The sequence below is a fragment of the Typopeltis vanoorti genome, chromosome 8, assembly GCF_054136105.1.
Source record: "Typopeltis vanoorti isolate ZY-2024b chromosome 8, IOZ_Tvanoo_1.0, whole genome shotgun sequence".
NCBI lineage: Eukaryota > Metazoa > Arthropoda > Arachnida > Uropygi > Thelyphonidae > Typopeltis > Typopeltis vanoorti.
In genome coordinates this window covers 46,149,991-46,173,130 of record NC_143556.1, presented here as the reverse complement: position 1 = coordinate 46,173,130, position 23,140 = coordinate 46,149,991, and the positions used below count along the sequence as shown (strand labels likewise).

The 23,140-nt window shown below is 35.6% G+C and overlaps 2 protein-coding genes across 2 annotated transcripts in view; one reads left to right on the top strand and one right to left on the bottom strand.

Annotated features, from left to right (window-relative positions):
• Surf4 (Surfeit locus protein 4) overlaps window positions 1–3,841 on the bottom strand; it is a 91,554-nt gene extending 87,713 nt beyond the window's left edge. Inside the window, exon 1 of the mRNA XM_090397218.1 lies at window positions 3,688–3,841. Within this exon, the coding sequence (XP_090253344.1) occupies window positions 3,688–3,744 (57 nt within the window). The 5' untranslated portion in view covers window positions 3,745–3,841. The remainder of the gene's footprint in view (window positions 1–3,687) is intronic.
• Window positions 3,842–4,021: 180 nt separating this feature from the next.
• The window catches only part of LOC150103964 (transcriptional adapter 1-like), a 109,149-nt gene continuing 90,030 nt past the window's right edge, over window positions 4,022–23,140 (top strand). Inside the window, exons 1-2 of the mRNA XM_090397217.1 lie at window positions 4,022–4,275; window positions 9,827–9,863. Coding sequence (XP_090253343.1) covers window positions 4,205–4,275; window positions 9,827–9,863 — 108 coding nt within the window. The 5' untranslated portion in view covers window positions 4,022–4,204. The remainder of the gene's footprint in view (window positions 4,276–9,826; window positions 9,864–23,140) is intronic.

Below are 23,140 nucleotides of genomic sequence, written 5' to 3'. Positions count from 1 at the left end.
AGGAATCACGATGGTAAGGAGGTCACTGAACCAGTCGATATAGTGGAGTTACTGAGCGCGCACTTTGCAAAAGTATATCATCCAGGTGGTGACATTGAAAAAATGAAGGAACCATTAGTTTATACAGAATTGTGATGAATGAAGTAGAGGTGAATAGTCTATTACAGAACCTTAATGTGAATACATCTGTAGGATTAGATGGTATACCGGCACGGGTCTTGCGTGAAGCGGATAAGGAATTATCAGTGCCCTTAAACATGTTGTTTAATCTGAGTCTCGGGTCTGGTTTAGTCCCGAAGACGTGGAAAGAGGGGAAAATAGTTTCACTGCATAAAGGAGGATTCAAGACTATGGTGGCAAATTACCGACCGATCAGCATATCAGAAATCATTGTCAAGGTCTTGGAGAAAGTAGTCAAGGAAAAAATACAGGAATGGATTGATGAAAATGAGATACTGTATGGGGGACAGCATGGCTTTGTGAAGGGTAGATCATGCCTCAGTAACTAGCTCAAGTTTTATAGCAAGGTGACAGCAGAACTGGATAAGGGAAATGGGTTTACAGTGATACTGCTGGACCTGGCAAAAGCGTTTGACAGGATACCACATGGAATTCTAATCCGTAAGCTACAACATATGGGAATGGATATAGGGTTGGTGAGATGGATAGGTGGGTGGTTGATGGAGAGATATCAAAGAGTAGTTTATTCAGGAGTAGAGTCCAAAAGACGGCCTGTGACTAGTGGTGTGCCGCAGGGTTCTGTTCTTGGACCACTGCTGTTTAATCTGTTCATTAACGATATAGGGAAGGATCTAAGTGGAACAGTTCGTTTGTTCGCTGATGATGCAAAGTTGGGTAGGGCGATAGTGAATGCAGAAGTGTCAAAGTCTTGCAGGATGACTTAGATAGATTGGAGTTCTGGGCTAAGGAGAATGGATGTCAATTTAATGTGACAAAATGTAAGGTTATGCATTTTGGGGTGAAAAGATTAGCAGCAGTATACCACATTGGTGGAACTGTACTCCAAGAGATTGATGAGGCCAGGGACTTGGGAGTGTTGGTGGATAGGGAGATGAAGTTTAGGGGGCACATTGCAAAAGTAGCTAAAACAGCTCATCAACTCACTTGGTTGTTGAAAAATACCTTGACAAGCAGAGATAAGCAAGTTATTGCTTGGTACAGAGGTGTACCTCTGTACCAAGCCCTGATAAGACCTCATCTCGACTACTGTGCTCAGATATGGTCACCTTGGTTCCTTCTTGATGGGGAGGAGGAGGTGGAGAGGATCCAGAGGCAAGTGACTAAGATGATAGCAGGCCTATGGAACGAACCATATGAGAACAGGCTGAAGATTTGTGGGTTGCAGAAACTAGTTGATAGGCGGAAAAGGGGAGATATGATTGAGACATTCAAATTGCTAAAAGGATTCTATAAGATTAATTCAGAGGATATTTTTGAGATCAGGACTGGTGGTGGTGGGAGAACTAGGGGACACCTATGGAAACTGGGCAAGAGTGTGGTTAGCAGGGGTGTTAGAGCTGGGTTCTTTACTTTTAGAGTGGTAAATGAGTGGAATAAGCTGCCAGAGTCAGTTGTGGGTGCTATGGTGAGCGAGTTCAAGGCAAGGTATGATAGATACTGTGAGAATTTCAAATAGTTGTGTTGACATAGAGTTTAGGGCCTCCCTCGATGAGTCTAAGGACTCCCTGGAGTAGCCCGAAATAATAATAATAAACAGGTCTAGGTAATGGCTTATAATGCATAGTATTATACACATCCAGAATGTGTGCATTTGGATTATGGACACTAAAGCAATTAATGTTAATTCATTAATTGTCTTAATGTGAAGAAAATTCACATGCAAACTTTGTTTGTTTACACTTGGATAAAGGATTAAAACAGAATGCAATTTCTCAGGATTTTAAATTTACTTCTGACCATATTACCACAGCGATTTGTGAGCAAATAAATTATTATTATGTGACACTTCCAGGGAGTTTAAAGACTCATTGAGGGAGAGTACCTACTCTACAACTCTGTCTCCACAACTCAATCCACCAATTACAAGTTCCATGCCCATGGAGGGATTCGAACACACAACCTTTTGGCTGGAGAGCAGATAGGATAACCACTTGACCAACCAGGCTGGCAACTGGCAATAAAAAAACGGCAATGGGAATGTTCACCAGTGTCTATATTATAACATTATAACAATTATTTTATTAAATCAATCTGAATGTTTAAAATAAGAAATAAAATATATGCAATTATTAATCATTAACTGCTTCAATTTCTGCCATCTGTAGGCATTGCCTTATTCACTTAAGAGGATTATATCTGGCCTGGAGTGTAAGGTTCTTACTTGATACTTCTGGTTATCAAAGCATAATCAGAAACAAATGCTGTCTAGTATCTTTATCTGACCCTCTGACACTTGCCTTTCCACTCAACATTCGAGACTCGTTTTAATCATGTGACTAAATAAACATGCCAATCATTATATGAAAAGGAAAATATGAAGCCACATCATTAAGCAAGCGCTACAGAGCTGAAGACAATTTACATTCAGTGTTAACTATAAAAAAAAAAAAAGGCAGTGATAAAGATGTTATTAAGAGCAATTCAAGCCTCTTCTAGAACTCTGAGATTTACATGCAGTCAGTTCTCTTGGTGAGCTACAGAAGCTTCATGGAAGTCTTTCCTAGAAGTTACTTTTTGAATAACTTTTATCATTGTCGTCAAATTTTGGGAAACATAGTCTGCAGGTTCTGACTTATATATGATTGCCATATCCTAAAAATGAAGATCACATTGTAAGACCATACATTCCTGAAGGCATATTTATACAGTTCTTGACTGTTTGTCCAAAGTCCTCATAGACCATATGGAATACCTCATCACCACCTATATGAAGAATAAAAGCTAATTTGATTGGATATCTGCAATCCTAACATTAAATGATTTCTTAATCATGTCATATTTGTACGAGATTCCAATAAAGAATGGCATTCTGAGTTTGAAACTGAACCACGGTTGAATAGCAAACAAGTTCGGTTTTCGTCTCCAAATTAAAAGTTCCAGAACAGTGACCTTGACATGATCGTCTAAATAATTATAAGAACTGCTTAGTTATGTGTATACTGCTGTCCAGAAACACGAGGAAATCCATGTTCGCCACCGGTTTCTCCCTTCTACGGGCTGTCACTGCCACTCCATAAAAATTCCTAAACTTAATAGTGTGGGAGAATAAGACGGTTCAAAATACAGCTGGCTAAAGATTTCTACTTTTTCTACACGAAATTCACAAAACTGAATTCGAAGCATGAGTGCAGCGTAAACGTGTCCACACACTGATCAAGTTTTAAGACCGACTCCAACAAAATTGCTTCACAATCAGTAAATGAAAATATTGTGCAAAACTTACCGCAAACTCATATTACAAGTTACTAATTATATTTAATTTTCTACATCTTAACATATTTTTCGCTGATTAACTAGTATATTAGTGATTCGCAGGAAAATTATTTTTGATTCATGGTGGAAGCATCGTGGTAGAACCTTCCTCCGCTATCCATATTTTACTAACAAACTGTTTGTATAAAATAATGGAAAATTTATGCGCACTAAAGAAGTGAATATTATATATAAAAAAAAAAAGACGTAAAAGGGAGAGAAAGAAAGACTAACCTCATCTGCAACATCCTCAGCTTTACTTAAAATCTCCTTCTGATCAATACGAGCCATTCTGACGAACAAACATGAGAAAGGGAGGAACGAGCAAAATTAAAACAGCCACTTGTCAAAGTTTGAACTTGCTACTTATCCGAAAACTTATCCTCAACTAATAAGTATTATTTCTGAACAAAATATTACAAAGCTTTACAGAAAAAAAAATTGCGTTGTTTTCTTAAGCAGGTTTTTCCTTTGAATACAATCCTCATAATATACTTTTTTTTTGCCGATTTCATTTTAATAATGAAAATCAGTTTCGGAGGTATATACCAGGGAGGATATAGAATAAGTAGAATGTCTTTTGCCACGTTTGTGGGAACATGTTCCTTTTTCAACCGGAACTATATTTGTGGTTATATTTTTGTATTTGTTTATAAATATTTGCAAAATTAGTATCGTGATTGTGATGATTATTTTGTCACATCGCACTTAAAACTGAAAATTTAATGCATTCTATTTTAATATTTCTACTATGTCTGCTGGATTGCAGTTAAGTATTACGAAGAAGAAGCTTTTTGACGTTTTGGGAGACGATTTAAATTTGTAAGTTGTAATAATATAATTCAATGAATGGTGCAATTTATGCCAGTTGCATATTTTTAAATGAAACAAATATAAAAATAACATTTAAAATTAGCTTTTGGTTACAGTGAACACCAACAATATGCATTAAACTTCTCTCAAAAGCACTGTATTTTATATTGTGGAGCACTTGTGTCATTTGAACGGTATTTATTTCTTTCAACAGATACGAAACGGTTGGGTTTGAAGTTATGCTGAAGTTGCTAAGGCCGTTTCTGTTTTATCTATTAACTGGCTGTTTTGCGGGTGGAAATCCGTGCCAACTCGGTGTGAGAGCGAGTTGGCACGGATTCGTTCATAAGTCAGGATTCGATCCCAGTTCTTTTGATCTAGAGGCATGGGAACGTGATTAAAGAGAAAAAGTAGCCAGTTGATATGTTTCTTAAAGAGTGAAAGGCTGTACTTGGTGAGAAAAACAGTATAGGGTAGATTGTACCAAAGAATTGGTATGGATGGAATGAAGTGTTTTTATTTGAAACAAAAAAAAAAGTAATTACTTTGAAAATCAATTACCTTCTGAAGCATTTGAGCCTTATTGAGATCCCTATTTCCACCTGTTAATGACAGGTGGAAATAACATTTCAACAGACTACATTTTTCTCTTTAATCACTTTCCCACACATGGTACTGTGGTGTTATATGTCTTCTCACCTTTCATGTGTGGGGTCAACATAAAAAAAAAAAAAATTTAACAGAGAAAATTCATTTAGTGGTTGAATTTTTTTTTTAATGTTGAAGTCCCCTGCTCACCCTCCATACTGAAGGATGGCAACATTGGTATCATTCCTACCATATTCCTACCATTGGTACCATATAATAAATTTCCTTTCATCTATGCACATTTAAATATTTCCTTGCAGATCATTCTGCAATATCTTTTAACCTATGTTTTAATGATATTGCGCTTATTTTTTTTTTTTGAGGATAGACCACAGGTGATCCTCCTTTGTGCAAATAACTCCATGCACAGCTCTTGGATATCCATTACAGCCTAATCTCTTTATCTAATTTGCTGATTATTCAAACAGGAAGTCAGGGACTCATTCCTTGATGAGTTCCTGACTCTGTCTACCTCTTGAGAAATGCAAATTAGCTTGTCATTTGGCAATTGTTTTGCTTTCACTATTGTGCAGCAATGCAGTCCCTTTCTCTCTCTCTCTCTCTCTCCACTCAGGATCCTTTCAGATGCAAAACTCTTATTAATCAACTAGTCAACAGTATTGTCAGTTGATTAATAAGAGTTTTGCATCGATATGTTGTGAGAGAAATTTCATGCATTACAACTGCTAGAAAAAATAAACATAAATGCCACATCTGTTTCATTCACTATGGGGACTTTCTGATGATGTACAAGAAACGTACCACAGGATTGACTGTTAAGTACCAATCAGCATCATCTCACAAACTATAAAGTGCAAACCAGAAGACTAACAAGTATAATAGAGTTGGAGAATAATAAAAAAAAATTGCTATGGAAGAATTGCTATTTTGGATGTTGCTGATAGTTAAGTCTCTACTCCATAGAACAATCACTTGTGATTGCACTAAGTTTATAACATGCCTTTACCAATATTGGTAGTTGTGGTTTGTTGATTAGTAAGTTTTCAATAGATAATTAAATATTCTGAAATGCATGATATATAAAAATCTGTTATAAAGATAATGAATGGAGTTTAAAAATGTGTACTGTAAATACTGGAAAAAATGTGTTTTTCATCATGCCAGTTAAATGATATTGAGGATTTAGCTGAGATGCCAGATTCCATAGCTAACCTTCAGAAAATTAAAGAAAGTAGTTTAGTTCTCAGACTTAGAAGGGAAAAAAACTGGACAATTAGTTTCAGAAAAGACCATAGCATACAGTGTGATACCAGGTAGTGGTACTTGATAATGTAAGAAAAGCATTAATTCTTTAGATAGGGACATCAATTTTACTTAAGTGACCTTTCTCTAAATTATAAGTCATAGCTAATTTCTAGTATCAAAAAGACCTGAAAACTTTTTCTAAACCTGATACATAATCCAAAACTCTCTGCATCTTTCAGCAGTGGCAGATGGAAGCAAGGCTATAACCCTGACCTCATATTTGTAAGCTCAAAAATATCCAATATTGGTATTAAAAAGGTTTTAAATTCCATTCCACATAATCAACATAGACCTATAATGCTTCAATTCAACCAAGCCATTATGCCTAATGCAGTCCTTACAGACGATTTAATTTTAAAAAAAAAGCTAATTGGAAGGGTTTCATGGAAGATCTTGACCGCTCCATAGAACCAGTCTCCCCAAAACCTTGAGAGTATCCCCAATTCATAAAAATACCGAGGAAAATCTCCACCAAACACATCTCCTCGAGGATGCTGTACAGATTACATTCCAGGCCTCTCCAGTGACATGCAAGCCCTATGCTAATTACAACTTTACAACGCCAATCCCTTCTCAGAGAAGACTATCCATGTGAGAGAAAAATTATTCTCCATGATGGCAGAGGAAAGCTGTTCCTCATGGAAAAAAGAAATAGAATATGACCCATAGTAGCAGAAAGGCATAGAACTTTATCAACAGAATTAGGAAGGATTTCACTAAGCGATATGAGCATCCACAGGTAACAGCTAATCAGATTGCTCACCAGCTGCTGCTGAATGGAAAATTTCCTAACAAGCACCCAAGAAATAAGATACTTAGAACCCCAAGCGAGGAACAAAATATGATTAACTCAGATTTCGCCATCACTGAACTCGACGCTGCCATAAACATATTAAAACCTAGAAAATCTGCAGGCCTTGATATATCTATAATGAAAAAATTAAACATTTTGGACCCAGGACTAAAGAGTAGTGAAAAACCTATACAACACTTGCCTCAGAACCTTAGGGACACCAACTATCTAGAGGCATGTAAAGTGGTTTCCTTTCTGAAACCAGGGAAAACTCCAACCGAAGCAAAAAATTACAGATCTATATCACTACTCAGCAACCTCTTTAAACTCTGTGAACGATTAATTTTGAATTGGATACAACTCCTAATCGAATCCCATCTTATTACTGAGCAGGCTGGTTTTAGACCAGGCAAATCTTGTACATCACAAATTCTCAACCTTACTCAATATATAGAAAATGGTTATGAGTAAAAACTAGCCATAGGAGCAGTCTTTGTAGACCTAACTGCAGCATATGATACCATAAACCATCTCACACTCAGAAATAAAATATGCAGAATAACTAGAGACCATCGCCTTGTCCTCCTGATCCAAAACAGATGCTTTTTTTGTGGACCTGGGGGGGAAGAACTGCTGGCATCCCCCAAAAATGCTCTCCCCCCCTAGGGAAGTGTTTATCACCATTACTTTTCAACATCTATGTCAATGATCTCCCTATCTTTTTAGGAACATAGAATTTTATCTATACTGATGATCTTGCCATAGCTACTCAGTCAAAAAATTTCAAGTCCATTGAAACTATAATAAATTTAGTTTAATCCTTTATTCAAGTGTAAGCAAACAAAGTTTGCACCTGAAAATATCTTCAGGACTGAGGTAAGGTGCTACATCCCTTGGCAACTCGTAGCAAAGGTGGACCAAGCTCTCATCACTCCTTGTCTCAGTATCTCCCATAATGCAAAGCACATCTCCTTGGAGACATGTATACTGCTATGCATTAAGGGAAGGGCCACTACCCAGATCAGTTTCAACCTTTATTGAGGTCTTGTTGGTGGGAGGCAGACCCAGAAGTGATGTATATATGAAAAGTATATAGAAATATGACTTCTGTATTACTTCAACCTTGATATCACTTCTGGGTCTGGCTCCCACTGATGAGACCTCAATAAAGGTTGAAACTGGTCTGATTAGGGGCCCTTTCAATAATGCATAGCATTATACATGTCCATAAGGACATATGGATTGTATTATGGGATACTAAGGCAATTGATGTGAAGTCATTATCCTCTATATACAAATAGCCCAGTCGTGAAGTGACCTCACATGCAAACTTTGTTTGCTTACACTTGGATAAAGGATGAAACCAAGAAGATAACTTTTTGCCATCTTTAATTTATTAGGAAATATACTAATAAATTAAAGATGCCAAAAAGTTATATTCTTGGTTTTATTCTTGTAAAATTTACTAGTGTTTGATGATAGAATTAACCAGGAAAAAGCCCTGTAGTGTCTTTTTCCTGATTACACCTGTTTAATTACACCTGTAGTGTAATCAAAGTTTATAGCAAAAAGATGTTACGGAACCATCTGAAGTTATTATTAATTTTCCAGATGTTATTCACTGATTTTGCTCAATTTCTCTGAATTGATCAGCCATCGTATGTAACTAATTTAGGAACTTGATATCTGTCATGGTAGCAGGGTGGTGTAGCACATAGTATTTTTATGCTTGAAATTACTTCCATTACTGGGGTAAACAGATGGCAGTATCGCATTAAAAATGAGGATATTAGAAAAGAACTTGCCATTGTTAGCATTCAGGAATGTGTTAATAGAGCTCATCTCAGATAGTTTGGTCACTTTAACAGAATGGGAGAGGAAAGATTAGCAAAACAAGTGTTATTTACCAGGTTGGCAGGGAAAAGACAGAAGACCAAGATGTAGATGGATTGAAAATGTCTTAAAAGACAGAAATATAAGATCTGATAATATTGGAATGGATAATATTGACAGGTAACAGATTAATTTGGAGGAAAGTTGTTGATCAGAGGTTAGTAATAGTGTAACTTTTTCATGTAGTACTATCATAATTATTCTGTACCCCCCCCCCCCCCGAGGGTACATATCAGGAATTTGAACTTTATTTATGTAAACTTTCTTTAATACTGCTAAATATAAGTCAATAAATCCTAAAAGAAAGTATTTGCATTCTTAATAAATATGTGATTTTATAAACATTACTTGCATGTTAATATGACCACCAAGTATAAGCATATAATATGTATATAGTTTCTTCTTCATAGTTCTGAATTTTACATTGTAAATGTCCATTTGTGTTATGAAGAATTCCCATTGGCTTTACATGGCTGACCTGAAATATGAACATTTGTTTCTCTCACATATGCATGCATGTGTGTGAGCACATTTCCCTTTCTTTGCATGTGTATATGTGTGCATTTACCTGTTCTGTAAATGTATGTTCACATTTTATTCATTAAATAGCAGCTGGAACTTGCATCAGTGTATGCTTCTTTAATGTTTCAGGCTTGGCACACATTAGAATATCAGATTAAGATGAGGCATTTAGAGTTATACCATGGGCTCTGCAGTATGTAATGTAGGCATAAAATTGAAAAGGCCTTATTGAACACTTATTATTAGAGAAGTGTCTCCAAAAATTGTGGTTAAGCCACCAGAGATAATGGGAATACTTCTAATATACAGATCAAAACTATTTTCTATAATGCAGTTTATGAATTTGTGAAGTAAAATTGAAGGAAGTGCTTTTCATTTAAATGTTTTTTATATCCCTAAATTAGAAATGTATAATGTGACTTTTTTCCCCCTTTTTAGATATCTTCAAAACTTAAAGCTGTGGTTTCGTGAAAAGGTTAGTTTATACAGATTTGGAGAGAATGAAATTAATTCACTTAATAATATTATATTAAAAAAATAATTAATTTGCAGTTCTTAATAAATCACTCATTGTCTTGGTAAGTTGGTGGAGATAGGCACTTTTCAATTTCTTTCAGTGCTTTATGCCTAATCTATTTTTAGCAGTTTTTTCCCTCAGCATAATACATAAATATTTATTAGATTTCTTGTGGCCTACTTGTATGCATGTTATTTATCTGGCCAGTTAAATTTTTTATTGAAATTCGAAATTTGGAATCCTTGCAAAAATTTGAGCCATTTCAAATTTTGTTTCACCCAGACATTTGCAAGGTACAAAGGAGAAAACATGCTAAAATATTTTAATAAATCTATTAATAAGGGTCTGGCTGGATAAAATTTAATAAAATGTGATATTTGGGAATTAAAGAAGAATATGCCCCACTTAGTTACTTTTTTGTTTCAGTTGAGTCATTTTTATTGGCAACAATTATTGAAATGAATATTGATAATTCTGCACTGGATGGATGGAATTTAATGAAATTCAGTTTTTGTCACTTTTAATAAGGCTGTGGGAATGGATGACATATCACTACATATTTTTAAGGACTATGCAAAAGAGATAGCTATGCCCCTTGACCTGGTTATTTAATGAAAGTCTTGCAGTAGAGAAGGGTCCTAATAATAATACCTCTCCACAAGCATGGTTCTGTTTCCAATTATAGACCAGTCTCTATATCTGCAGTTGTGGTCAAAGTTTTGGAGAAACTGGTTAGGAATAGAATATGGGATTCGGTTGATGGACATAGGATTGGATTCTCTGTGATGGTCAGCATAGATTTTTAAGGGCAGGTCTTGTTTTAGCAGTCTGCTTACATTTTATAATAAGATGATGAATGCATGGAATAAGGGTGATTCATATACAGTGATATTCTTGGAGTTTGCAAAGTCATTTGATAATTATCACATGACAGATCAGTGTATAAGCTGCAGAAGATGGGATTGGATAATAGATTGATTAGATGGATTGAAGATTGGCTTTTTCAACAATACCAGGAAGTTGTGTATGATGGAGCAGTGTCTCAGAAAAAGGTGATCAGTTGCATTCCTCAGGGTTCTGTTCTTGGATCCTATTGTTTAACTTATTTTTTAATGATATTTCATATGGATTGACTGGGAATCTTAAAGTTTTTGCTGATGATGCAAAGTTATCTAGAATTATCAGGAGTATTGCTGATATTAGTTCTCTACAGAAGATTTGAATAGACTTAGCTTGGACAGATGAATAAGATTGTAGTTTCAATATGAATAAATGCAAACTGCAACACTTTGAGGTGCAGAGATATAACACTATGTATTGTATTGGTGGAGCTGTGCTTCAAGAAATGGACAAATCAGGATCTTGGGGTGATAGTAGACAGTGGACTGAAGTTCCAAAGGTACGTCTCAAGTATTACAAGGACTGCACATAGTACTGCTTCTATGATAAGTATACTGACATGTAAGGATTAAGGAGGCAGTGATGCCTCTGTATCTGGCATTAGTTAGACCACACATGGACTATTGTGCTCAGATTTGGTCACCTAGTTTTCATTGTGTTGTGAAAACACTAGACGATCCAAAGATGAATGATTAAAGTGATATCAGAACTGTGGAGTGTTGGTTAAGAAGAGAGGTTGAGGCAATATATATTACAGAGTTTGGTGGATAGGAGGAAAATAGATGATAAAATAGACACTTTCAAGTTGGTTAAGGGATTTTACCAGATTAATATAGAAGGAATTATAAAAAAATATATATATAAAAAAAAAAGTGGATGGTAAAATGGGAAGAAAGAGCTACTATCCCTGGAAGTTGCCTAATGATGTGGTGAAGGAGTGTGAGCAGTAGATTTTTTAGATGGAGAGTTGTTGGTGAGTGAAACACATTGCTGGAGTGCATTGGAAATGCAGGAGTGTAAATGATTTCATGGTTTGATCTGATAGATATGTTCTGGTTGAGCAGGCTTCCCATGAGTTTGACTCCTTTAAGGTTACTGTAATAATAATAATATTTCAATTTTGATTTTAGTTGGACTTATTTGTGATGACAAAATTTAGCATAAATAGTTTTCTGGAATACATCATTCAGAACTGGTTGATGTTTCATAAATGCATGTTACATGTGCTCATAAGTACCACCATTCATTAGAGATCTGAAAACAAATTTGTAATAGGCATTATGATATTTTTTGCAAAATGACAAAACATGAATAATTGAAAACTCTCTGAAAAGTTTCAAATCATATTGTATAATATATAATCATATGATTATAAATGCCTTTTCCACTGGTTTGGAAAGTATTATACAATGAAATTAGAGTAGTCTCAGTTATCTATCCTCTGTTAATCATACCCTTAGTTAAGCAGTCTTTAAATGGGTTTGGCATACCAACTGACATAGGTAGACAAACTTATGTGTTGGCAGTTCATGTTTAGTTTTTTATAGTATAATTCACAAAGCAAACACTAAGAATAAAATTAAATAATATATTTGTTTATTTAGTTGCTATTATTTTACTGATTTTTCATCCAGTATCTACAGAGTAAAAACAGTTTGCCACCATACACAAATAGTAGTAATTAGTGGGCACAGTTTAAAATTGTAATGAACTACATAAAAAAACTCAAGTTCTAATTGGGCACCATCTATTATTAATTATTACAGAGTTACAGAGAGGGGGGAAAAGTAAACAATTGTTAATTTTGTTATCTAAAAATGACCACCATCTCTCAAATTTTGGGGAAATGTTTTAAAGCTGCAGCTGATTCCAAAAAACGTCTCTGACTTGTAATAACTTCTTGTGGCACTTTTTTTTTTTCTTTCATTTCCATCACAGAATTTACATAACAATGTAGAAACTGCATACAACATGCCTGATGATAGTTCAATCACAAGTGTGATTGAACTATCATTCCATTATGTGTCCAAGACATAGTCTACTAGATCCAACCTGCCATAACAGTAATGCTGAATGTGCTTGAAAACCTATTTCCTCTGGACATCACACATCTCTTTCAGCATTGCCTAAAATCTTCATTATTCACTTGGAAAGGAAAATTTTACTTATATATGTGGTCTTGTTATGGGCTCACCTCTGATCATCAACTTATACATGGAAAAATTTGAAGAATCAGCTATAGCTTAAGTGATGCTAAAACTACATCTGGAGAATTACATTATAGGAAATATACTGGCAGGTATCTACAAGCAAATTTGTTCTGTCACCCTCAACAAAAATTAGGTATAATTAAACATGTTAAGAAATGATGAAATCAAATGAAAACAAGAACTTCAAATCCTGTTTAATCAGTTCCTCCAAAATGGCTACTCAACAAAGGTACTAAAGAAACTTTTATTTCTGAAAACCATCCCATGATAACCCAGAAATTAATTATAAAGGCACAGTGTCCATAGCATAGGTTGGCAATGCATCAAGAAAAAATAGGCAAAATATTAAAGGCAGTCAACATCAGATCTTTTGTAAGGTGTTCAAACCATTCAACACCTTACAAAATTTTCTTTGCTCCCCTAAAGACAAAGTTCTGTTTTATAAACATTTGAATGTATGCAAGATTCTTTGTTCTTGTGGAAAGATGTACATAGGTCAAACTAGGAGAAGTTTCTAAATTCACAACAACATATAGGTGATATTGAAAACAGAAGAGGGGAGAGTGGAGTTGTAGCACACATTTTCAAAGAACATCAGACAGTAAATTGACAAGCATCCTCCATGTCCCACTTAGAATTACTTCAATAGGTTATTCAAGGAGTCCTCCCAGGTGATTTGCTCAAAAGGCACACTAAATAGAAACCAAGCAATCTTCAGGACATTTGGAAGTCATTACATTAATTACTGTATAACTTTCGGGACCTGTCCTATGCCATCAATCACAGAATTTACACAACAATGTAGACACTGCATACAACATGCCTAATGATAGTTCAATCACACTTGTGATTGAACTATCATTCCATTATTTTCAATTTATAGATATTAGCAGTTGTTGGATTTTTTTTTTTTTTTTTGTCAGTTTTTTACTTATGTTAAGCAACTTCCTGAAGATGCTCTTAGTCATAGAGACAGCGAAATGTGTTGAGGAAATACATCTAGTATAAATTAAAAAAAAAAACATGAGTTAAAACCTGGTTATCTATTATTGATACAAATGGTTAAGTTTCTGGTGAGCTTCTAGGTTGTCAAGGATGAAGTAATTGACTATTGATGATCATTTTCATAGCATTTGAGAGAAATGAAATAAGTGCATTTGGCCTGTATTTTATTGGCTATAGATAAATATTAATTATAGAGCACAAATTTTTATGTAATAGGTGGGATACTTACTATCAGAATCAGGTGATTTCTTTATGTCTAAGTTATGATTTCTAACCTGATGTTTAACTTGTGATTTCTTTCTGGAAGGGAAGACATTGAACTGGTCTTGCTAACGTGGAGATACTTGCCTTGGTTGTCATTGCAGAAGTTGGACATTAATAACACCACCAGATAGACTTCTCTTTGGATGATGTTGGAATAGTACTTCCTGAATTGGGGAGGGGAAGAAAAATTGCATGTGATGGCTTTGTTGAGGGACTGAAAAGCTTGATTACTGTTTGAATAGGAGGAAAATTTTCTGCATTTGCCTTTTTTGAAATCAGATTGAAACTGTTTAAGATGTTCAAGATTCTTTATGATTTCTTTGATAGAAAAACTAGGGGAGGTATTCATTGAGTTGTTCTTAATAAAACGGAGGAATTGAAAAGAGAACATCAATGCTAGTAGGATATCTGTGAAAGGTGATGGAAATATGGGTAGTCAAAAGTTGTGACTAATAACATTTCTGAAAGATCAAAAGGTTGAACAGGAAGTAAATTTTCTTTGGTCAACCCTGTTAGAATCAGATTTAGATTTGATGTTTTTTGCAGCTGTTGTGAGTTGCAGCATAGACTGAATCCATAGCAAACTTGTTGGGTAACCAAGGCTTGAAAATGGTTGGTAATTCGGGTTGAAAGGGAATGAAGTCTGAATTCCAATAAGTATTATTTCTGTTATTTAAGCAGACCTCCTCTCTTCCTGTGGAAAAGAGGAAGAGGAGGCAAAGTTATAGAGATCATCCCATTTCAGGGTGGGGCTATAATGCTAAAAGCAATAAGACTGAGAGTGGCTAGTTGTTTGGCCTTCCATAGTAAAGGAAACTTAGATGAGGTTATGGTCTGATTTACCAAGAGGAGAACTGACATCTGCAGCATATTTGGAAGGAAAGCTTGTAAAGAAAAGATCAGGAGTGTTTAACAGATGATGATTATTTGGTATTCTGATAGGCAGATGAACTATTTGTGTTTGGTTGTTGTTGTTACTGAGTAAATACCTCAGTTATTTATGCATGACCAGTGATACTGGAGAAAGTAATCTGGTTTAAGTTGTGCACATTGAAGTTCTCAGAGGCAGATAACTGTTGCCAGACAATTATCTGCCAGTGGGGATAATTTCTTATTATTGGTGAGGTGCCATTTGGACAAGGACTAAGTCACTCAGCAAACGTTTACCTTTTTTTGCATTCACAGAAAAAAGTAAATGTTTGAATTAGATAAGCATTGAACTCATTAACAAATCTTTAACCTAAAACTGAAAATAATTACAGTGCAGCGTGCAAATAACCATTTGTATATTACATCAGCAGACTCTTATGATGGTTTACAAGTCTGAAACTGTTCAGAGTTGAATTTTTGTGGGAACTGTCATGATATCTCTTGATAAATTTAACATATTTAGAGTGCGTTGGTACTTTTGCCAAAAAAAAAAAAAAAAAAAAATTTTAATTTGTAGTGCACTGAATAACCAAGTGCCATATGTAATGTTCCCTCTAATTTTTGCTGGCCCATGTGACATGTAAAACATTTTATGTGCTAGTTTCCATTCTCAGACTCAATGTATGCAGTAGCCTGTGCTCATAATAGCAAAAGTCACAAGTCAAACTCTTAATTTGATATCCTTAAAGTTGGTGACATCGTTGTTAAAAGATCTTGTACATTGCATGCTAAATACACTCGTCCTTCTTCTCGATAGAGGGTGTTGTACTATTTGTCGCTCTATAACACAGCTTTTCAAGCTTCCACATCCCACTATACAAGCTCTTTTTACCTCTAAATAATGAATGTTGGTTCAGTAATGTCGGCCTTACATATTGCAGTCCTACCATCGAAATCCATGTTGTGAGCCCCGGTTCTAAAGGTTTTTGTGCAGATTAATGTTTTAGTTGATGCCTGGAACTCTGCATTCATCATGTCGGCCAACGAATGGTGGTTTTTATATATTATCCTTCGTAACATCCTTTGGTCAGGTTTGGTGAGTGTGGTGGATTGTCCACTGTGGGTAGCACTTGTATTTGGCTCTCTGGTCTGCCATCTCAGTATAGTATCATTGATTGTTGACCTGGGATGCTCCAGTTGGCCGAATAGATAGGCCTGCAACATGGCATCTTATCACAATGCCTCTTTCAAGCTCTGGAAGTTCCCTTCTTTCAGTCATTTCACCCAGACACGGTTAAACTGACTTGGGAGCATCATATTCCTCCAATTTATACTGGCTATAAACACGTGATTTGTTACATGGCACAATGCATCTTGCCCATGGGGTTGTTGTCCATTGATTTCTTTCCAAAGAGCATATTTCTAACACTAATTTGCATATACCCATATAGCTACAAAAATCCAGTGCTGTTTACAGGTCCTTAAATATTGCATATACATGCAGTTTATTCAAAGTTCTAGAATATGAAATTCCATTCCCAGTAGGAAATTCTAGGGTTTAATTCACCGAAACTGCTAATGTAATATTTCCCATATTAATGATGTCCCCTTTTTTGTCTAGCCATAGCTGAAAAATTGTGAGCACAAATTGCTTAAATCTATGTAGCTACAAATATCAATCACTGTTTGCACAAGTTCAAGTATTCTAGACAGTAAACATTCTAAACAAATATGCTCTGCAACTTGTGACTTCAGTGTCAGTTCACTCAATTGGCGCAGGCTAAAGGTAACTAATTAGAGCTTATTAAGTTGGAATGGGTTAAAATAATATTGAGTGGAAAGATTGGAGAAATTACTAAATAAAATAGGTGACAAGTATGATTTATGATATAATTTGTTTTTATAGTATGTTCAAAAATTGACTACTTTAGAAATTCTGAAAGCAGAAAATTTTGTGTGCCCAGTTACTATTCACGTGTGCTCTTTTTTCTGCTGGTGAGCACGCACACAGTTCAGAACATTAGCCATGTGCTATTCAATTTGTTTCAGTTACATATAACTTATATTTGTAGAGTGCATCTAATCTGTCAAGACTCAAAATAGTGATTCTTTCGAACTTATGTTTAAATCATATGTACATTAGATGAAAACATGCAGTGATAACCAAATGTGTGTGAGAGGTGGGGGGAGACTTACTATGCATTCACTCTGGATGAATTGGCCCAGTTACAATAATTTTAAGCAAGTTAATTTATATATGTTGGATTGGATGTCAATCTGTTTGACCTTGAGAGGTAGCATGGAATTCCATTGCAACAATGTTGTTTCTGTTTTGGTGTTCTGGTTCTTTTAATTTTATTTTAAGATTAAAGTGGTATGCTGAAGAATATAAGACTGTCAGGATTATTTCTCCCCCTGCCTCCCACCCAAAAAAAAAAAAACATGCAGACAGACACTATAAGTACCACCCAATGTAAGAGTGGTCTCATCAGTCTGGTTTGCGAGTGTGACCATTCACTGCACAGTTGCACTGAGGAGCTTGTGTGTGCGTGTGCGCATGCATGCATATTTTGGGGAAAGAGAAGGATTGGCAACTTAGTAGATTGCTTGTCTATTATTCTTTTGATGGTGAAAACAGGTATTTGGAATATTTGAAAATGTGTTTGAGGAACCTTATATGTAATAAGGTTCCCTTATTAGTGTTAGTATTACTTCTAAGTCTCCATGGAGCCTTGAAGACTCATTGCTGGAGGATGAATACTCACACATCACAATAACTCATATCTTGCCTTGAAGATATTCAGAAAGAGAGAGCACTCACTACCTGCTCTTGCAATGCATTCCACTCCTTTGCCAGAATATCTCCTTTTCACTTATAAACATAACCTTTGTATAGTTTCTAGGGATTGTCTCTCATTCTCCCTGTACCCCTCGGCATCTCTCTGATAGATTCCTCTCACCAACTTACACGACTCAATCATATCACCTTTCATCCTCCCCCACCCATCCATCAATCTCTGCAGACCACATCCCCTCAGTCTTCTCCTCATTCCAAGGGCAGTTATTCACCTCTTATGTTCACTTTATTCACTTGGTTATTCACCACTGCTCTCTTTCCAATGTTTCCTTATCACAGTATAGTAAGGTGACAAGATCGGCACACAGAAATCTGAACGAAGCCTGATTAGTGCCTTATATAGTGGACTTATCACCTCCTTATTTGTACTTGTCAGCGTTCTTCACGTTACAGCAGAAATTTTCTGGGTAATAACCTTTGCAGCTGTAGTAAAGTTTCTCCAATATCATAAACCTCATTCCATCTTATCTGGCCAAAGTGCATTAGCACTCTACGCTTAGCAACATTGAAGTAACATCTCATTCTTCGTCCCAAAGCATCAACCTGTTCAAATCCCTTTTGCAGCAGCATTATCAGAAATTCCTGACATCACTCTTCATAATTTAGCATCATCAGCAAACAACTGAATATCTCCTCTAACACCCTAAACTATATCATTGGTCTGTAACTTAAATAATGGTGGTTCCAGAAATTAACCCCGTATTGTTCCACTCATGTTCCTTTTTATGTAACACTGCATCCTTACACATAACTCACTGGCTCTTATCAGTCAACCATTCCTGTAATCAAGCTACTAATTGACTATCCATCTCCATCTTGCTCAGTTTCAGCAGTAGTTTATCAATGTATTTTCTCTAGGAATATGTTTTCTTGGATTTTTCCACAAAAATAAAGCATCACTTAGAATTATTCTCTTCTTCATGTAGCTTCCTCAGTGAGAGGGTGCAGCACCTTGTCCTTCCAGTTCTCTCTGTTGGTGGCTTTCCTTTTTGTTTCTGCATAGCCATGTGATCCTGTCCATGATCTTATAATCTTATATCTTCAAGCCATGACCTTCGTTTTTTAACTCTTGATCCTTTTCCCATAATTTTTCCTTTTAAAACTGTTAGTATCCTCTGTCCTGCTGAACCTCTCAGTACATGTCTCGCCAATCTCATCTTTCTCTGGATCATTTCCTGTAATAAAGATCTCTGTGTTCTCATTCTGTGTAGGATATCTGTATTTGTCACATGTCCTGTCCATGAGATATTCAGAGCTCCCCTATAGCACCATTATCTGTGCCTTACTCTCTTCTTGAATATCCAGGTCTCACTTCCATATGTGAAAACTGGCCACACTGATGTTCTTATCATTCTTTTCTTTGTCTCGATACCCACAGAACTTCTGAGCAGATCTTTATTTTTCCAGAAGGCATCTTTAGCTATGGCTGTTCTTATTTTTATTTCTTTATCTTGCTTTCCATCTGCAGTAAAGTAGGTGCCTAAATATTTGTATTCTGCTGTGTGTTCAGTTTTCATATTGTTTATGAATATATCTGGCTCGGATCTGTTTTCTTTTGAGATTTTCATAAATTTGGTCTTTTTTGCATTTATATCTAATCCAAATTCTTTACCTTCTTCAAGTAGTAGCTGCAATAATTTGATTAATTTATTTTGGTTTTCTTCTATTAGAATGGTATCATCAGCATATCGAAGATGTTGTATTTTATATCATTGATACTAATTCCCATTTTTTGTTTTTCTTTTTTCATCACTGTCTCACTATAGATATTAAATACATTTGGTGAAAGGATACAACCTTGTCTAACTCCTTTATTTTCACTTCAGAAGTCTCATAGCTAAACAGCTGCATTTTTTGTTTGGTGTAAAGCATTTTTATAATCTTAAATGCATGATCTTCTGTGTCTAATTTATCTAATATATTGAACATTTTATTATGTTTTACCTGATCAAAGGCCTTCTGAAAGTCTATGAAGCATATGTAAATATTCCTATTTCTTTCAAGTGATCTTTCTATTAGTATTTTTAGTTCCAGAATAGCATGTTCCAGGAATGGTTCCCATTCCTCTTCTGAAGCCTTTCTGTTGTTATCACTCAATTCACCTATTAAGGCTCTTTCAATTTGTTTGTTAACAATGGTTAAAATAATTTTAGATGCATGGGATATTAGGCTCACAGTTCTGTAATCTTTGGAATTGGTATGCAGATAGATGTTGTAAAAACTTCAGGTAATTTTGTTTTATAGATGTTCTGAATGGATTCCACTAAATAGTTGTTATTATTGGCAGTCAAAGCTTTCAGCAGCTCAGATGGAATATTATCGCGCCCAGGGGATTTATTATTATTAGGAAGATTCTTAATTACATGTTCTATCTCCTTTCTTGTCGGTAGAGTGGTATCTGTTATTACGTTTAACTTAAGGTGTCATGGATCATCTATCATGTTACCATTATCATCATCATAGAGATCTGTTAAGTACTCCACCTATCTTCCATTTATCTTTTCCTTATCAATGATTATGTTTCCATCTTTGTCCTTGATGATATTAGACTGTGTACATCTTGTTTTTCCATTAAGTTCTTTCACTTTCAGGAATGTTTCTCTGGTTTTGTTCCTATTTGTAATTCTTCTATCTCGGTGCACTGCCAACCATAGCCATGTTTATCCAGTTTTCTTTCAATCTTCTGCATAACTGTTTGATTCTTTTATCCAATGTTTTATATCTTAATCTTTCTTCTTTATTTGCTCCTCTTTTTCCTTGTTCTTCTTTCATCGATAAGGTTGATTACTTCTTATGTTATCCATGGTTTTTTCTTTCTTTCTTTCTTGTTTATTGGTGTGGTTTTAAGCAGATCTTATGATAGCTGCTTGTAGTCTATTCCACCAAGAGGGTTTATTTTCATTTTGCAACCAGCAGTTCTGAAACATTTTCATTAAATTTTGATTTTACTATTGGATTTTGTGCATTTGCAGATCTTACTTTAGGGGTTGACTTCTTTTAGTTTTTATTGTTTTCAGGTGAATATTCATCTTCATTAAGACCAACCAGTCTATGATCAGATCCACAGTCAGCACTTGGCATCACCTTTGAGTTCTGTATTCCATTGAAGTAACATTTACTGACCAAATATAGTTTAACTGATTTTGTATCTTTCATTACTTTCCCATGTGTATCTTGCTGTTGGTTTTTGATTTGATTTCTGTAACTGCTTGTTAGAGGTTCACCATGGGTTCACCATTTTCCCCACCCTTGGCCAATTTCTTTATGGAGACCTTTGAAGAGAAAGCCTTAAACTCCGCCCCACAAAACCCACTATTTCGCTTCGATACGTGGATGATGTGTTCGCTGTTTGGCCACATGGCTCAGATACACTCCACTCCTTCCTAACACACTTAAACAACCAACACCCCCAAAGTCCAGTTCACCAGCAATCCCCCCCCCCACAACAATACGGAGTTATAAAAACACTATATAACAGGGCAAAATTAATCTTGATGACGATGCCCTAACCACTGAACTAAACCACATCCTCAACACTTTCTTAGCCAATGGCTATAACCCCCAAAAAATACTAAAACCAGTAAACCATTACCCCCCCCCCTCCACAATAAAGATTACACCAAATCTATCACCATCCCCTACATCCAGGACACCTCTGAGAAAATAACCAATATCCTCAAAAAATATGACCTGACTTCTTGTTACAGACCATATAAAAAGTTGGCATCCCTTATCCGCTCTACCAAAGACCAACCACTTCGTCTAGACCTACCCGGTGTATACCAGGTCCCTTGCAGCTGCAAATTGTCCTACTTTGGCCAAACAGGCAGGACAACAAATATCGGGATTTCAGAACACAAAGACTACATCTGGTTTCACCAGTACAGCCACTCTGGGTTGGCAGACCATGCCTTAGATACCCACCATAGAATTCGTTGGAAGAAAACTAAAATAATACACCGCAGCAAGTTTAAGTACGAAAGATTATTCAAGCAATCATCAGCAGCTCTAAAAAACATTCCAAACCTCAACAAATTTTGGTGCATGAAACTACCCCAAATTTGGGAGACTTACATTATGAGAACTTGAGCCCAACGGCCAAGACAACCAAATTAGCCCGCCAGAGGGCACCATTAGGACTTTAGGAACAATATTAGTTTCTTGCCTTCTTCCTCATTTTCTTTTGTTAGTGCCTGCATGCATATACCATATTTTTATGTTCCTGAAGATGGCAACGTGACGTTGCCGAAATATTGAAGTTATTCATTAAAGTTGCCTTTAATTAATATCCTTTATATGCATTGTTAATTCCGTAAGCTAGTTACAGATCAATCAGTTTTTGTCCTCTCTCATTCCGGATTCGGAGTCCAAGTATCCGAGTATCACTTAAAATAAGAAACTTTTTTTTTATTATTATCTTGAATAGTTTCATGAAATTCTTTTGTTTTATTTCATCAGGGTGATTACATAAATAAGCTAAAAAAACTAGTAAACAAGTAATAGCTGTTAACATCTCTAGTGAAAAAATTTGAACATGAATAACAATGGAAATCGGGATTTCAGAACACAAAGACTACATCTGGTTTCACCAGTACAGCCACTCTGGGTTGGCAGACCATGCCTTAGATACCCACCATAGAATTCGTTGGAAGAAAACTAAAATAATACACCGCAGCAAGTTTAAGTACGAAAGATTATTCAAGCAATCATCAACAGCTCTAAAAAACATTCCAAACCTCAACAAATTTTGGTGCATGAAACTACCCCAAATTTGGGAGACTTACATTATGAGAACTTGAGCCCAACGGCCAAGACAACCAAATTAGCCCGCCAGAGGGCACCATTAGGACTTTAGGAACAATATTAGTTTCTTGCCTTCTTCCTCATTTTCTTTTGTTAGTGCCTGCATGCATATACCATATTTTTATGTTCCTGAAGATGGCAACGTGACGTTGCCGAAATATTGAAGTTATTCATTAAAGTTGCCTTTAATTAATATCCTTTATATGCATTGTTAATTCCGTAAGCTAGTTACAGATCAATCAGTTTTTGTCCTCTCTCATTCCGGATTCGGAGTCCAAGTATCCGAGTATCACTTAAAATAAGAAACTTTTTTTTTATTATTATCT